The 17,357-nt window shown below is 30.1% G+C and overlaps 1 protein-coding gene across 9 annotated transcripts in view; it reads left to right on the top strand.

Moving 5' to 3' along the window:
* The window catches only part of LOC139513727 (dynein heavy chain domain-containing protein 1-like), a 109,242-nt gene that overhangs the window by 6,613 nt on the left and 85,272 nt on the right, over positions 1 to 17,357 (top strand). For 5 of the 9 annotated variants that reach the window (XM_071302479.1, XM_071302478.1, XM_071302476.1 and 2 more), the window contains exons 7-26: positions 428 to 518; positions 1,301 to 1,374; positions 1,727 to 1,825; positions 2,273 to 2,422; positions 2,949 to 3,118; positions 3,516 to 3,626; positions 4,539 to 4,586; positions 4,845 to 4,928; positions 5,334 to 5,423; positions 6,013 to 6,093; positions 6,384 to 6,541; positions 6,978 to 7,143; positions 7,769 to 7,998; positions 8,330 to 8,483; positions 9,340 to 9,514; positions 13,236 to 13,454; positions 13,911 to 14,033; positions 14,401 to 14,562; positions 15,292 to 15,357; positions 16,570 to 16,671. In XM_071302479.1, coding sequence (XP_071158580.1) covers positions 428 to 518; positions 1,301 to 1,374; positions 1,727 to 1,825; positions 2,273 to 2,422; positions 2,949 to 3,118; positions 3,516 to 3,626; positions 4,539 to 4,586; positions 4,845 to 4,928; positions 5,334 to 5,423; positions 6,013 to 6,093; positions 6,384 to 6,541; positions 6,978 to 7,143; positions 7,769 to 7,998; positions 8,330 to 8,483; positions 9,340 to 9,514; positions 13,236 to 13,454; positions 13,911 to 14,033; positions 14,401 to 14,562; positions 15,292 to 15,357; positions 16,570 to 16,671 — 2,553 coding nt within the window. The remainder of the gene's footprint in view (positions 1 to 427; positions 519 to 1,300; positions 1,375 to 1,726; positions 1,826 to 2,272; positions 2,423 to 2,948; positions 3,119 to 3,515; positions 3,627 to 4,538; positions 4,587 to 4,844; positions 4,929 to 5,333; positions 5,424 to 6,012; positions 6,094 to 6,383; positions 6,542 to 6,977; positions 7,144 to 7,768; positions 7,999 to 8,329; positions 8,484 to 9,339; positions 9,515 to 13,235; positions 13,455 to 13,910; positions 14,034 to 14,400; positions 14,563 to 15,291; positions 15,358 to 16,569; positions 16,672 to 17,357) is intronic. The other 4 variants (XM_071302482.1, XM_071302480.1, XM_071302477.1 and 1 more) reach the window with 1 other exon arrangement.

The raw sequence follows: 17,357 nt of genomic DNA, 5'->3' as shown, positions 1-17,357 counted from the left end.
TGAAAATGTCTCTTCATAATCTTTTTGTGTCATAAGTGCTTTTCTAGATTAAAAAAAATATGATAAAATCCAAATGGATCGTAGATCAACCATGCTGAGGAAGTTGGAATTTTGGTTGACTATTAATTACTTTATTTAGGAACAGAATTTAGAATAGTATATTATAAATCATGTCAGTACTGAACTGCTGACTCCTGAAATGATGATACTCTTATGGACTAACGGCCTATTAACCTAGCGCTAGTATATGAAAAAAACAATATATAAATTTTGTATTTACAAAGTGTCCAGATGTTTTTCTTTTCATAGTGATCTTAAGTCTATAAAACATATAAAATTTACAGTGTTTGTCAATATTATATTCACCAAAGGGATGTACACATAAAACATGCAGAAAAATAAAAAAAAATACATTGCATATTTTCAGCACAGAGAAGATAAATACATGCTGGCTAAACCATTAACAATAGGAGATATGAGCAGATCAATTGCAGATGTAGCAGCAGAGTTAGCTGCTCGTAAGTACACAATCTAATATTACTGGAGAAATAGCTTTCCAAATCTTACATTTAAACCTGCCCTGCTGTAGGTAAATAACAGGTCTTGTAAATGCTTGACCCTGTCTGTCTGTCTGTTTGAAAGAAATTGGTAAGAAAGCTTATGTCAAAGTTTTTACTTCTTTGAAAGGGGATGTGTGAAATTTTACAAGGATAATTTTGTCTAACTTTTCTTGGCTTCTGTCAAAGGGAATGATTAAATATTTGATCTGGAGCTTAATAATTTTGAGTAGTAGTTAGAAGGCAATTTTTATGATAGCTGTGCATTCACTTCCCAGGTTTTGGTCTTGTTTAATGTATAATTAACAATCTTATTCATTTGACAATTTTGTTTTGTATTTTGAAGTCATTTTCTTGTTAAGTGTGATGACTTGGGGCTTTAAGATACTCTCTAGGTTCTCTGTACTGTTCATGTTCAGTTGTTGTATCCAGAATGTATACTTTTCATCTTCTTTTGCTTATATTTCAGATATTTTTTAAATGACATTTTCTTGCAAATTTGTAGTGGTTGTTTGTGTATTGTTATCAAGTTACTTTGTTTAAAATATGTTCTCTTCTCTAGATTAACGTATGCGCTGAAGACCCATTGGTGTGTTTGTTGTCTATGTGACATATTCCCCATTTCCATTCTCAATTTCATTTAAATTTCTTTAATAAAAAAACTTTCAGAAAATAAAAAAAATATGATGTTTCCAAATATCTGACATCCTATTAACAAGAATTTTAATTCTATTTTTAAATAGGAGAGTCTATTTGGAGTCAGCATTATGGAACAGTAACCCAGGCATTAAGGACAGAAATACCAGAAGATGATGAAGTTAGTATTATAAAGTATTTATTAAGATGCTACATAAGTAAGTGGCCAAGGGGTCAAATATTGGTATTTACTTACATAACGAAAAGTGAAATTATTTCAGAAATATTGGAGGATTAATGTAAAGGCCAACATTATTCTTGTGGTCTTAGGTTGGACTGAACTATGTTATATTTTTTATTTCAAATGTGTTACATTACATAAAAAATAAGTTATATAAAAAGCTAGCATTTTTCTTTGATTAAAAGGAGAGGATTTTCAGTTACAAAATATTACAATTTGTATGCCATTTAATTTGACCAAAGTCTTATGTTTAATCAGAAGATTATTTAATCATTTGATTTTAACTTTGTAGGAAAAACCTGAAAAGGAACCAGTATCAAAAGCTTCAACGCCCAGGAGTTCTCTGACGTCTCTGTATGGAAAGAAAGAGAAAAAGACTCCTAGAATTGAGGTCAGTTGGAACACATAAATATTATGAGAAATTTTTTTCGAAATCTAACTAAACTAAGATAAAATAATGACAACTAATTAAAATTCTTGGGACACATGCCACATCAAAATTTTATACGGCATAGTTGTGCTATTATATACTGGATGTTTAGCTGTTTAAATCATAATTAAACTTATGAATACTTCTACAAATGTATATGCATGGTGAATGAAATTTCAAAATCAACAATAGCAAGTTAGTATATGTGTTTTTTTAAGAAACCTTTTTATTTTTAGAAGAAAAAGTAATAGATAAAAACTTTCACATTTTAATGTGTTTTAAAGACCCTGCCTGCTTGACAAATTCTTCATAATGAATTTTAAAACCTTTATACTTACAGTTATATACATTTTCTGAGGAAAGATTCATTATACACTGACAAAGATTAATAGTATTTGTTTATTACAGGAGGAGAAAGTACTTGTGATGACTGGAAGAGAAGCCGTAGAATACTTCGCTAAACTTCATCATGTTGGAAAAATAGAATCAATTCATTTTAACATAGTTCCACATAGACATTATAATCCCTATGACTTGATATCTGTACAGAAAAACAAGGTAGATTATATCTATAAAGACATTATAACCTGATATACTTCTGTAATCGAGTGTTGTTTTAAATTAAAGATATGTGTACCTGAAAAATGACTTTAATGAAGAACATTCCCACAGAACCATGTACATTTACTTGGAACATATTTTATAACAGCAGCCATTTCAAGCTCACTTTCAGAGTTTAAAAGGTTTTGTTTTGGAAGAAGTATGTTTTGAATAAGTTTTGAACTCTTTTACATATGTAAATGTAGGCATTCTAGGCAACAGTTTAGATTCCCAAAGGGAGATAATTTGTATTTAAAGAAATATGCGTGTGTAAGAAGAAAGAATAACAGCCAAAAAGATGTTTAAAGATGAAAATATGACAGTTTATAATAAACTTAATTATATGCAAACATTCATTAATAATAGATCAATAATATGATTGTTTTTCAAACAATGCTGGCTGACAAGCAAAGAATCTCTAGAAGTCAATCTTTCTACTTTATAATACTAGACACATGATGCTATTTTTGTTTATATTTTACAGGTGAACACAGAACATTATGTATTCTCAACATTTGGAGTTTTACATGTGTACCCAGATCAACCTTCAGAAACTATGAGTTTATCTGATTGGCAAAGAGAAGCAGTCCTGTGGAATGCTGTTTCTAAAGTACCTTTCTTCAAAAACTTTCTCGTCATGAAGATGTTTCAAAAGTAGGTTTCTGCTTATTAGATGAAGAAGAAAATAATGAAATAATTAGTTTAAAAAAATCAGAGATAACTTTTTTCTGTACCCTTATTTATGTTACTTTGCAATGAGTGTAATAAATAAGATTAAAATCGGTACAAAAATTAATATACTGTACAGAAAATGTTAAAGTTTTTACTATGTAAGTTGATTACAAATGCTGGTAAGAAAGTTTAAGCTGCATTCACAAACATTTTAATGCATTCATTCCTTATAGTTGAAAGGATTTTTCTGCTTTCAATTTGCATGATATTTGTTGATTTGTTGATGGGGCACATATTTTTTATATAAATCTATTTAAAATTATTATTATTTTAAACGCAATAAGTTTTTTGTACTGATATAAGATGGTTTCCTTTGTAGATGGAGATACAATAGAAATACTTTAGATTTTATGAGGAAAAGAGAAAAACTGAATAATAGATTATTGCAAGCTGTTCCTGCATTTGGTGCTGCTCTCATACAGGTTTCAAGGTAATGGAGGAGTGTCATTCTATAAGTTATCGACTTGTAGACCCAAATGGAGAAAAAAAAAACACAAAAATCTAGTTCACTTTCACATATTCTCCAGAAACAATTGGCCGTTTCAGAATCTAAAGCATCATGGGTAATTTCATTGTTCGTACCCCAAAGTGAAAATAACGTTACGTCATTGGTTGAATTTCGATTGTTTAGGACGTTTTAAACCAATCAAAACGCTTTGGTGTACGCTTTTGAAAATATTACCCAGGATGCATTAGATTCTGAAACGGCGAATTACATACAACATGTTCTTGAACAAATGGATATCTGACAGTTTAACAAAAAATAAATTCATTTATCAGCTTTTATTCATATAAATTTATATATATATATATATACATGTATACTGATAGTTAGAAAAAAAAACCAATTTAAGATGAAGAGATGTGGTATGATTGTCAATGAAACTACTATCCACCAAAGTTCAAGTAAAGTGGATGTTAGCAATTTAAGGTAACCATACAGCCTTCAAAAATAAGATAAACACATATTGTAATGTTGGCTGCAAAAGACATGAGCGCTAAATGAGAAAAAATGCCTGTATTCATAGAAAAAGCACAGCTTTTTTTTATTTTTTATTTTTCCAAAATGAAAAATTATGTGAATATTTCTTCTTTTGGTATACTGTAAAACACTCATATTGATAAAAATTACAAAATAATAATTAGCTTGACTAAATTATTTTGACATATCTGTCATTTGAGGTTTTGGTTTTAACATATTTGTGGATTTGTATTTAATTTACGTCAGGGGTGGTGTTATACTTCTTCTGTAAACTTGTGTCTGTAATTTTACCATTGTATATTTCAGTGTTAATGATATAGTACCTTTTAGCTGGAGATTATAACGTTTATTTTTTTACAGGTTACTAAAAGAACTTGTCACTGTTAAATTTTTACCCATTGAAAAAGAGTAAGTACACAATGCCCATATATATATATATATATATTGAATATGAGGAGGAATGTAATCTACTTACATAGGAAAATATCTCACAAATATTCACAGATCTATCATATATATTTCCATACTTTTTAGATGTTGCACATCCTCTATTGAAAACAAATAATTCAGTCCTGGAAATTATATTTATTCTAGCTTCAGCAGCAAATATCCTTAAATCAATTTCTTTTATGACTATTGTATTTAACATATATGTTTGTCTTTCAGTAAAGTATACTTATTACCAGAATTTGAGAGTGAAGTCAACTACAAGAACATGCAAGCAGAGAAAGTAATAGAAAAATTCTTTGGGTAAGTAGAATATTATATAATTTATTGATTGAAGAGTATTGACTTTTACTGTCAGAATTCTGGTGTCATAAGATACCAAAGGGCAGATTGAGGTGGGCTAGGATATCCCTACTCCCCTTTTTATGGAGCAAGAGCTATTACAAGTTTTACTCCTAACATTGTCTACTTTCCTTCCCCCTATTTTTTCAAAATCCTGGATTCAAGTCTTTGTAATAATTTTGGTTGTAAACTTCTTTTTACATTTCTAGACTTCAGGTGATAAATGTCAGTTAGATCGATGTTACAAATCTCTTTGTTACTTTAAAACAATAGATTGCAAGGAAATCATTAAAATGTTTAGAATGTAAAACCTTCCGCCAAAACTAATATTGTAGAAATCCTGAATAGAATATATTACCATTACAGATATTGTAAGATGATGGTGGATGTTACTGCTGAAGCATCCTTCAAGAAACTACATCACTGTGAAGAACAAGTCAAAAAGAAAGCTGTATTGTAAGTAACCTCTTTATATATATCAACAGGTATTAGTATAGATATAGGAAGATGTGGTATGCATGCCAATGAGACAACTCTCCATCTAAGTCACTATTTATAAAAGTAAACCATTATAGTTCAAGGTTCGGTCTTGAAAACAGAGCTTAGGTTCACACCAAACAGCAAGCTATTAAAGGCCCCCAAAAATTACTCGTGAAAAAGCATTAAAATAGAAAAACTAACGGTCTAATCTATATAAAAAAAAACCGAGAAACATGAAACACTTATGAACTACAACAACAAAGAACAACTACTGAACAGCAGATTCCTGATGACTATAATAATCTGAGATTACGTATACTCTCCATGTTGTTTAACACAACAAATAATTTGTTTGATTAGAATTATATTAGAATTGCTATTTGTTAAACTGAAACATAAATGTTAAGAAAGGATTCAGGATATCTACAGAAGTATATTATTTATTACTAAGGAAAAAATAGGGGATATTTTTTTGGTAGATATTAAAGTCATAAAATAAAATATAAAGTCCGATTTGTTTAGTTTGTAATAGGTGCCATACTAATGAGATATTTAAATATTCCAGTTCTAAAGACTCCCTTCACCTGCAGAGGATAAAGCATGAACAAAGACAAGTTAACCTTATTAAAGCCAGGAATGAAACAGGGTATGTGTGTTCTTTTTAGATAATTTCTAGACTTGACAGATTGACTGTTGACATTATAATACATAACCATTACAAATGTTTAATTATTTATCACTTTAATAATTTGACATGAGGCAAAAGTTATCCGCTATATATAATTTATTTATACTTTTGATGAAAGTTCTAAAATCATGGAAATTCTGTCTATTCTCGATTTCAAATATTATGTGTCTAAGTAATTTTCAAAGTTTTTGGCATCCCAACCTCCTTAGATATTTTGAAACTTTGTATAATTCTGTATTTTGTTTCAGACGTCTTGGTAACTTTGTCAAGCTTACAGATCAGCTGATTGTAGAACATATGTATGAGATTTGTAAAACACAAGTTATACAGTTTGTTAATGAAGTGTTGAAGAACCATTCAGAAACAGAAGGTTTCTTCAAAGTTTTCCTGGTTTTTACAAAGCAAGGTCAGTAAACAGATAGTATTATACCTTATGATCTTATAGTTGATTTCTTATTGATAAACTGGTAATGTCACTGGGTTTGATAATTAAAATATTACAGGATCTGGAAAGTCTGATTAAATAAAATTGATGGTGATGAAATGTTATCTTATAAAGGTACTAAAGTTTTGGATCAAACAAATATGCATATAAATAAAAGGAGATGTATGATATGATATATATCATGAGGCAGCAACACAAGAACAGACATTTAGAGGTCAATATATAGTCCTCAATATTAGACAGGTGTCTGAACAAAATAAAATAACGTAAAGTAAATACCTATATATAATGAGGAATAATATATGAAAATATTTGTTAAGATATTTTTACAAACTTTAAAGGTGCATGCAATTTTATCTTGTTCTAAAATTTATATAGATCATATATTTTTGTTTAGATACACTTGGACTGTCACCAAATAAGGACAAATTAATAAAAGCATTATCTAGTACTCTGAAGGGCATTCCTAAGGTGCTGTGCTCTAATGCAATTCCTATAGATGGTTCCCTGCCTGATTATCAATCTGAGGAAACAGATCATATTAAGTCTGAAGCTGCTGAAAAGTAAGTGAGGAGATAATTAATCCAGTAGTTTATTTAATTATGTTTTGTTTTTAAGTAAGTTATGTGTTTTATGATATATGTTTTTATTGTATTTTTAATGTACAATAGTTGAAAAGTGTTTTCTTTTCTCCTTCTAACACATTTATGGAAGAGATATCTTTAGTCATTATCAATTTCAAGTAATGTTAATGCTTAGACCTTGTTACCCATTCTAGACATCATTTTCATTTAATATGAAGATAATTTTTATGACGTGATCTATTTTTCTGTAGCTGGCAGCTGTGCATTACAGGTTAGCAATATTTGGCATCAATGATAAGACCTTATCAGCTAGTCATTATCACTTGATGTTGACCTTCTTTTCATGCTTCAGTTCTAAGGTCAAATGTACCTGATCAGGTCTATACCTAACTCACTATATATAAAAGAACAACAAAATTTGTAAAGTGGATTAATTGTGAGTAGTATACAAACGTTAGACACATGTTATATGACCTTTATCCTAAATTTCACATTTAAGAAATATGTTGTTTTGAATTTGATTCAATATTGTTTAGTTTTAATTTGCTATTTGAATTAAATACTCTCTGCTTATTCTTAATTTTTCAAACATATTATATTATAGGCATGAGAGAAGAAAGAGTACAGCTGCTGCCACTATGGCTTCTTTAAGACGAGAGAGTTTAACTGCCCTAACAGTAAGTTCTCAAAGACGGGACAGTGTGTTACCAGCTCAGTCACAGGCAGGGGAAACAGTGGCAGGTGATACCATTATAGAAGAGGAGAATCAGGTTACTAAATCTATAGCAGGAGGAGATGATGAGGGTATTGGTGTACCTGATTTACCTCAGCCCGGTAAGTGGACTAATCTAAGATATTAAGTTCAGTGCACATGCTCACTCATGTTCAATGGAAAGTAAGATGGCATGATTTGAACTGCCTGAGCTCATGTTTAATTATAACCAGGTGTATTAATATGTATATGATCTGCCAAATGATTAGTTGAGAGAGTTAATATTGCATATGTGATAGTGTAGATACTAAAAAGGGAAAAGCCTGTTCAACATGTTTGATGTTGACTTATTGGGATACAAATTCCTACTTTAAAATCGTAATAAAATTCTTTACCCCTGAAAAAAAATTGTAAACATGGATTCATAAAGGATAATCTGATTCTCTTTTGCAGATATAAAATCTAAAGAGGAGGATGAATTAGGTATTGCAACCCCAGACTTGGTACTTCATGATGATTCTACACAGCTAGTGGTTAAAGGAGAAGGATTCATGGGACAATACAGTCCTCTTACTAAGGCTAATTTAGAGGAGAAATTACAACAAGAGTAAGTACACAGCTAGTGGTTAGAGGAGAAGGTTTTATTGTCTCACCTTGACAGAGTCAAAAAGCGAGACATAGGTATGTTTTCGGCAACGGCGTCAACAATGTATTAGTTTGTGATTAGCTCAGTTTTATGGGGAACCACTAGTGGTAGGTCAATGGTAATTGGTATGCAGATGAATTACCATTGCCACATCTCATTACCATGGAGATTATTTAGCTTCACCCCCTCAGTCATGGTCTATTGACTTTTAATGGTTTGCTTACTTTACATGTATTAGTTTGTGATTAGGTCAGTTTATGGGGATCAACTTGTGGTACATCAATGCTTTTTGGTATGCAGATGTGTTAGCATTGCCACATCTCATTGCCATGGAGATTATTTGGCTCAGCCCCCTCAGTCATGGTCTATTGACTTTAAATGGTTTGCATTATCAAAATTACAAAAAGGAGAGACATATCTCTGTGATAACAGTTCATGGGACAATACAGTCCTCTTACTAAGGCTAATCTAGAGGAGAAATTACAACAAGAGTAAGCACACAGAAATCTTTTTTGATAAAAAAAAACCTTTTCTTATCTATTGCTTAAAACATCTCTTTCTGAAAATATTAATCAATGTTAGTAAAATGAAGATAATTTGACCTATTATGTTATGATCAAAGAAGATTAACGTACCATATAATTTTTATTTTAAAATGAAGCTTATAATGCATCAAAGTTTTGCTCATTGTTGGAGGCTGTGTGGTGGCTTCTTGTTGTTTACAGACTTGGTCCTTCTGACTCTAGAGGGTAGTTGTCTCATTGGCTATCATATCACATCCCCCCACTTACAAATAAGTACTTTGTTTGTTTTACAGTAAGGTTTATTCAGCTGCCATACAGTTTCAAGAAAACCTGATGTTAGAAGCTTTAGATGAGATAGACCAGTACTGTAAACATCATAGCTGGCTTAGTGAGATACATCACTTCTGTAAAAAATGGAGTGATAAATCTTTAAAGGAGATCAAAGGAGTCCCAGCATTCCAAATAGAGGTAACACATTTGTTGTTCCGTGCAAATAGAGGTAAAACATTTGTTGTTCCATACAAATAGAGCTAAAATATTTGTTCCATGCAAATAGAGGTAAAATATTTGTTGTTCCATATAAATAGAGACATTTTTGTTGTTAAATACAAATAGAGGTAACACATTTTTTGTTCCATGCAAATAGAGGTAAACTATTTGTTGTTCCATACAAATAGAGGTGACACATTTTCCGTTCCATACAAATTGAGGTAACACAGTTGTTGTTCCATATAAATGGAGACATTTCTGTTGTTCCATGCAAATAGAGGTAACAAATTTGTTGTTCTATACAAAAAGAGACATTTTTGTTGTTCCATACAAATAGAGGTGACACATTTGTTGTTCCATACAAATTGAGGTAACATCATCTTTGTTGTTCCATACACATAGGGGTAACACATTTGTTATTCCATACAAATAGAGGTGACACATTTGTTGTTCCATACAAATTGAGGTAACATATTTGTTGTTCCATACACATAGAGGTAACACATTTGTTATTCCATAAAAATAGAGATGACACATTTGTTGTTCCATACAAATTGAGGTAACATATGGCCACAGACCACAATTAATTCCTCTATCAGTTCTTAAAAACGTTTTGTATCATTAAAAAAATTGCACCAATCAAATGAAAGTGAAAATCATTTCTTTTCATGTAGTTTGACAAATTAATACAAATAGATCATTCAGAGAAGATGTTAAAGTAAAAATTCAAAATTTGCTGAAATGCACCTTTTAGGCCACAGACCACAATTAATTCCTCTATCAGTTCTTTATAACTTTTTGTATCATTAAAAAAATTGCACCATGCACTTTTGTCAAATTTTTTGTGTGTGTAATGTAAAGCCCTAGTCCAAATATATATCCAAAATTCAGAAAGATTGAAACAATCACTTTTACAAATTTAGCCAATACACATCCATACCCCTATTGACAAGTCAAGAGATGTTCCGAAAACTGTAAATATGACCTTTTTGCACTTGGCCTAATCACTCATTCCATATCAAAATCAGTTTAAATACAACATCCAAAAATTTATTTCACCTCTCTTCTTTCATTTCCACCCAAAAAAATCTAAGAAATGAGTGAGGAAGGGAAAGAAAAAAAAATAAGGAAAAATACACTCTAATTAAAAGGAACTATATTCGTGGACAACAAAAAGCGGGGTCATTAATTGTGGTCTTGGGCCTATTAGGGGCCTAAAACTTGACCAATTCTAATAAAACTTGGCATGATTTAAGCTTAAAATTGAGAATGGAAATGGGGATATAATAGTATATTATAAAACAGTTTACAAAGTTTCAAAGCCATATGATACCAAATAAAAAAAATGTGGCATTTTTTATATCTGAACTTTGGGTGTTGAATTGTGGCGTTGAATTAGAACAATTTCAACTATCAAATTTGAGCTTCTTAAAACCAAAAGATACCAAAACTAACACTTTTTAATGTCTCTATGTATAAGTTATCATCTATTTAAAGCAACAGATAGCATACTTCATGTATCAGACTTACGAAAAATGGCCAGAAGTTAATTTTATATGAGCCTGTGCCAAAAAATAGAGGTTTTCAAATAAAGTGAGGCCTTATATCAAATGTAATATTTTTCACTAACCACAATTTTCTGAAGTTGTTAAGTTATCACTATAACTTTAACATGTTATAAATGTACTTTTAATGGTAATATAAGTTTCAAATAGCATAACACATGTGGATAAAATGGTCTTTAGCAATGTCAAGCTTAAAAAAACAGGTTGTCAATTTAGGCCGTTCCCCACATTTGCATATTAAAAAGCATATAAATGATATGGGAGATGGAGATATGCTTCTTTTTGCTTAGATATGACAAAACATGGAGCCTGGATGTAACAAGACTATCACTTTCAACTATATATGTAGACAGTATGGTCTGATGCAAAGTTTATCAACTTTACTGTTTAAAACCTGAATGAAATTTCAGCCTCAAAAGGCAAATATTTTAACCACTAGCTATCCAACAGAAGAAAATAAAGGTAGTCTGTGAAACAGAAATGGTTAAACAACCAGTAATAAGTGTTTTTGATATAGATTCAGTGCAATCTGTTTAGGAATACAACTTTTAAGTGCATAGAACTTCACATTTCACCTGCTACGTATACTGACTGTTAGACTTAGACTGTTAAAACAGCACATTTTGCACTCTTTTTATGTTTTTATCTACTTTTTTTTGTGTTCAGAGTTCACAAATGAGTAAAACAACTGAAATAAATACCACAAACACAAATAGATATCAGAAAAAACCTGTCAGAGTGAAATTAAGCATGCTGTTTTTGCAAAAATATTGAAAAAAGTGAAAAAGCTACAGTTTGGTCATTTAAGGAGGCTCGAGGGTATAAAAATTTCAGAAAAAAAATAAACATTTGTTTTTCATTACAAATTTTATTTATTACCTTTTGTAGTTGTTACTTTATCATATGGTACAAAAAACATTCAAAACAATTAATTCGTGTTGGCCCCAGATGACTTTTAAAATGTAAACATCATTAAAAAAGTTCCAAATTATCTCCCTTTGGTAGAAAAATGCCATTTTTTGGCTTTACAATTGAAATATCTCTTTTAACTCATCGGTGACCTATATTTTTTAATATAATTACGATATATGCTGTACTTAAACTAAATTATTGTAAAATTTGAGAGATTTCTGTAATAAATTTCTTTTTTTATTTCGATATTACCTTTATTTCTTCTATTTGTTCAACAGAAAAAAAAACACTTTAAAAAGATGTATGCTTCTTTCGAAGGCAGATTGGGAGCGCAAATGAACGGTGACCCCATTTTTTTATTTCATTTTTCTATTAACTACATGTATAAGATAAAGTTCATTTATAGAAAAATATAGAGAAATCCTATATAAATGATTTAGACCCGCGAACCCCCTTAACCTGAAAAGTGACTTTTTCACAAAATTTCAATCAAATGAAAGTGAAAATCATTTCTTCTCATGTAGTTTGACAAATTAATACAAATAGATCATTCAGAGAAGATAGTAAAAATTCAAAATTTGCTGAAATGCACCTATTAGGCCACAGACCACAATTAATTCCTCTATCAGTTCTTTATAACTTTTTGTATTATTAAAAAAAATTGCACCATGCACTTTTGTCAAATTTTTTGTGTGTGTAATGTATAGCCCTAGTCCAAATATATATCCAAAATTCAGAAAGATTGAAACAATCACTTTTACAAATTTAGCCAATACACATCCATACCCCTATTGACAAGTCAAGAGATGTTCCGAAAACTGTAAATATGACCTTTTTGCACTTGGCCTAATCACTCATTCCATATCAAAATCAGTTTAAATACAACATCCAAAAATTTATTTCACCTCTCTTCTTTCATTTCCACCCAAAAATATCTAAGAAATGAGTGAGGAAGGGAAAGAAAAAAAAATAAGGAAAAATACACTCTAATTAAAAGGAACTATATTCGTGGACAACAAAAAGCGGGGTCATTAATTGTGGTCTTGGGCCATATTTGTTATTTGATAGTTGTTTTTGATACTTGCTAATGTAAGGTAATGTAAGGTAAAATAAAAATTTGCCTATTGTGGAAGCTCCTTGGATCAATTTTATGGCTCAGTTGAAAAAATAATTACTGAAATGTTATTTTGATATTTGTATTGAACTTGTTCTGACTATTGCAGCAAAAATTGAATGACATTAGAAGTTGGTCAGAGAAAGTGAAGATATTTGAGAGAAACTTCACCACAGAGAACGGTTTATTTTATGTGGACTGTTTAGCTGTACATGATTATTTAATACCAAGGCTGAATGATATCTATACAGAAGTAGGAATGTTTGTCGCTGAGGAAGCTACAACTCTCGCTAATAACTTCTGTGATGAAATGAAAGAAACAATTGAGGTAACATATATTTCTTATCTTCTCTGAACAGGTTAAGGTAGTAATTTGTTCTTTAGACATTTTTATAAAGACTTAGAACATTAGATCTGTATAATGAATGCTAGTTTTACAGTATGAAATAGTTTTAATTGTTGAAGGTACCTTATAGTTATGATGGAACAATTTTTGGTAAAATAATGATTTTTGGTAAAATAATGATTTTTGGTAAAATAATGATTTTTGGTAAAATAATGATTTTTGGTAAAATAATGATTTTTAGAAATAGATTGTTTAGGTGTAATAAGATTCTTTAAAAAAAACTATTTCCCAAGAAATTCTTCATCTCAATTTTCTACGCTCTTTGTTCATATATTTTATCAGAAACATGATAGGTCATTGATGTAAGTTAGTATAGTCACATGATGCTTCCACAAGGTGAAACCTTTGTTTAAATGTTTTTTTGTTTTTTTTTTGCAGAGTTTGAAAGATAAAAGTGATGAGATCGATGCATTTGCAACATATGCTAAAAACTTTAACCTGTATAAGAAAAACAGTCCTATATTTCAACAGAGATGTGAATATGTTAAATTGCTGTTTGAGGTATTGTAAACATACCAACATGTTTGGTTATTTAGTATAGACTTTAAAAATTACTTTCACTTAGATTTTTTTCTTCTTCAAACTACTGGTACATTTTCCGAATTGCCTGTCCAAACATTTTTAGTTTCTGTGTTTGTTACAGTTTGAAATGTTTAAATAATGGAATAATAAATTCATTGTTTCTCATAGAGAATTTCCTTTTTGTGAATCAAATTACAATTTTCCCTCAATCCACAAAAAATGAAACACACATTGAAATAATATTAATAATTCAACACTATTCTTGCTGATATGTCTCAAAATAATTTTTTCTTGAGATTTTTTCTGGAAAATGACAATAAAAGTGTTTATTATTTACCTTTCCTAGGTTGTTAGAATGACGTACAGACAATTAACACCTGAGGAAGAAAGAGATGACAGTAATGTCCGGGCTCGCTGGGATGAATTCATGTTAACCATGCAGGAGGCTGCAGTATTTGTTAACACTAAAACACCACTCATGACTCACCAGTTAGAAGATACACATAAGGTATGATTACCATGCATTAAAATCATTAAACACCACTCATGACTCATCATTTATGGTACAAAACACCACTCATGTCTACTCATGACTCACCAGTTCCTCCATTGCTCAATTTCATCCATTTGAGATCTCTGATAAAGTATGATGTACCACACATAAAAATCAATAAAACACCACTAATGACTCACCGGTTAGAAAATATACATAAGGTATGATGCACCACTTATAACATTGCACTTAGATATCCTCAAAGCACTAACTCGTTACTCAGCAGTGACCAAACACTCTTTGTGATTCATTAGTGCAACAAAACACATTACTGAGAAATAACCAAGTAAAATTCCAGACTTTAAAGAAAAAATTAGATATCTTTTAGCTTTTAGCTTGAGTCCGTTGAAAATAGTGAGGTTATCTGCCAGTAGCATATGACATTATTTGTTTCATAGAATAGACAAGTGGGACATTTGGAGGAGGGAGACAAAACTTGTATACAATTTTACCAACAACCTTAAAGTATTGATCTTATTGTGAATACAAATAAGATAGCATCAGGTATTCAACTGATACTGGCTATTTTATAAAATCTGTTAACATGATCAGAATGGAGGGGAATTTCTTTTTACTTTGATATAGAAATAGAAGAAAAGACAAAATATAATTTTGATACAATGGTCTGAATAAAAAAAATAATAGTTTTGCTTTGTATTGATAAATATGTATATATCTAAACAGCGACTTTCCAGAGCCAAGAATTTGAAACAGAAAATGAGAGCTTTGAAAAATCCCAGTCTTTATATGGTATTGTGGACAAGATGAGAACAGCTTTAATAATCATATGTTTGTCTTTACAGCTAGCTAAATAACCTTTCATTTAATACATTTGAGGTTTGTGGTGAAATCTTGTTGTGGTTTGTTGTTTACTGGAATGAATGAAAAAAGTACAAGATTGGGGAATGTATATGATGTTAACAGTCACAGATTTAATCTATTTTTAGCATGTCTCAAATCATTGTTATTGTACAATTAAGGAAATACTGTTGTTTTTCTCCTTTCACATTGTAGAGTGCTATGAGAGAAAGATTTTTGGTACACTAAATATTGTTTTCATTGTTGTATTTTTAAATAGGAGGTTATTTCAAGTTTTTGGCTTTCCCTGTGGTGTATTTTTTAGATCTGAAAAAAGAAGCAAAATCAATGGACAATACTTTATGAAAATTATTTGTGGTTTTATTGATGTTAATAGATAATTTGACAAAGGCTGATTCCTGTTTAATCTTTTATGAATTAGAATACCAATAATTTGTCTTATATTACATGTAAATATTACTTTAAGGTTAACAAGACCATTTTAATTTGATATAAGGATCACTTTAAAAAAGTTTGTTTTATGTGTTGGAATAATTAATCAAAAACCCCAAAAGTTTTTAGTGTATTACCGTTCTGAGATTTCAAACTTTAAAGTTTCTGTTATTTTGTATTGAGATCTAATAAATTCATATAATTTTACCTCTACTCAGCCTTGTTAGATGTTGCTCTGGATTTTTTCATTGTTTGATATTAAAAAAAATATTCTGTGAGTGTGACATTTTTTAACAGATGTTTTTTGCCTTAACTTGAATTTATTGTCAGTAAACTAAAATATTGATTTAGTCACTGATTAGCATGACTTTATGTGTTAGAGTGAATTAATCATTACAATTGTCATTTTAAAATTATACAAACTTACAATGCCAACATATATCAAATATAAAAAAAAAAAAAAAGAAATTATCTATTTGGGTAATGTGAATCTAAGATCTTTCAATAAAGTATAGGACATATGTTGCAATTATTTGTTTTAGTTTAGTTTAGTTTTTTCTTTCTTTTATTTTGGACTATTCTTGATGGCATGCTTATTGCAGGTTATTATAAATAGTTAAGTTAGTCATTACATCATTAGAAGCTATTCATTGCAGACGTTCAGAATTAACAGTATAGATTATGTCTTTTATATTTATTGTTTATTTTCAGAAACTGGATATGGAAGCAAGAGAATTAGCTAAAATGGCAACATCAGAACACTTCCTAGACCCAGAACAGAATGCTTCAAAGATCCTTATTGAAATGAGAAGAGTATGTCATTTACATTAATAACTGTAGTCCATATTGTAATTACACTGATTTCTGTGATGTACATTGTCTTAAACTTATAACTGCAATCTACATTATCATCACACAGGTGTTAATATTTTGTGTATAAAACTATTTTTCATAATTGTCTGGCAGTTTTCATATGATCTTGACCTCATTTCATGGTTTATTGGTCAATATTGAGATTTCTTTGTTTTGTCAGATTTTTATAAGACCGCAAAAAAATTTTGCGGTCGTATATTGGTATGACATTAGCGGCGGCGTTTTCGTTGTCTTCATCGTCCAAAGACATATTGGTTTTTCGCACTATAACTTTAGTTTAAGAAAATAGAAATCTATGAAATTTAGACACAAGGTTTATGACCATAAAATGAAGGTTGGGATTGATTTTGGGAGTTTTGGTCCCATCAGTTTAGGAATTAGGGGCCCAAAGGGGCCAAAATTAAACTTTGTTTTATTTCATCAAAAATTGAATAATTGGTGTTCTTTGATATGTTGAATCTAAACATGTACTTAGATTTTTGATTATGGGCCCAGTTTTCAAGTTGGTCCAAAATTAAACTACTTTGTTTGATTTCAACAAAAATTGAATCCTTGGGGTTCCATGATATGCTGAATCTAACCATGTATTTAGATTTTGGATATTGGACCATAATAGGTAAATGTCC

Source organism: Mytilus edulis, chromosome 2 (genome assembly GCF_963676685.1).
Source record: "Mytilus edulis chromosome 2, xbMytEdul2.2, whole genome shotgun sequence".
Lineage (NCBI taxonomy): Eukaryota > Metazoa > Mollusca > Bivalvia > Mytilida > Mytilidae > Mytilus > Mytilus edulis.
The sequence above is the reverse complement of the archived record's forward strand: the minus strand, read 5'-3'. Positions and strand labels throughout refer to the sequence as shown.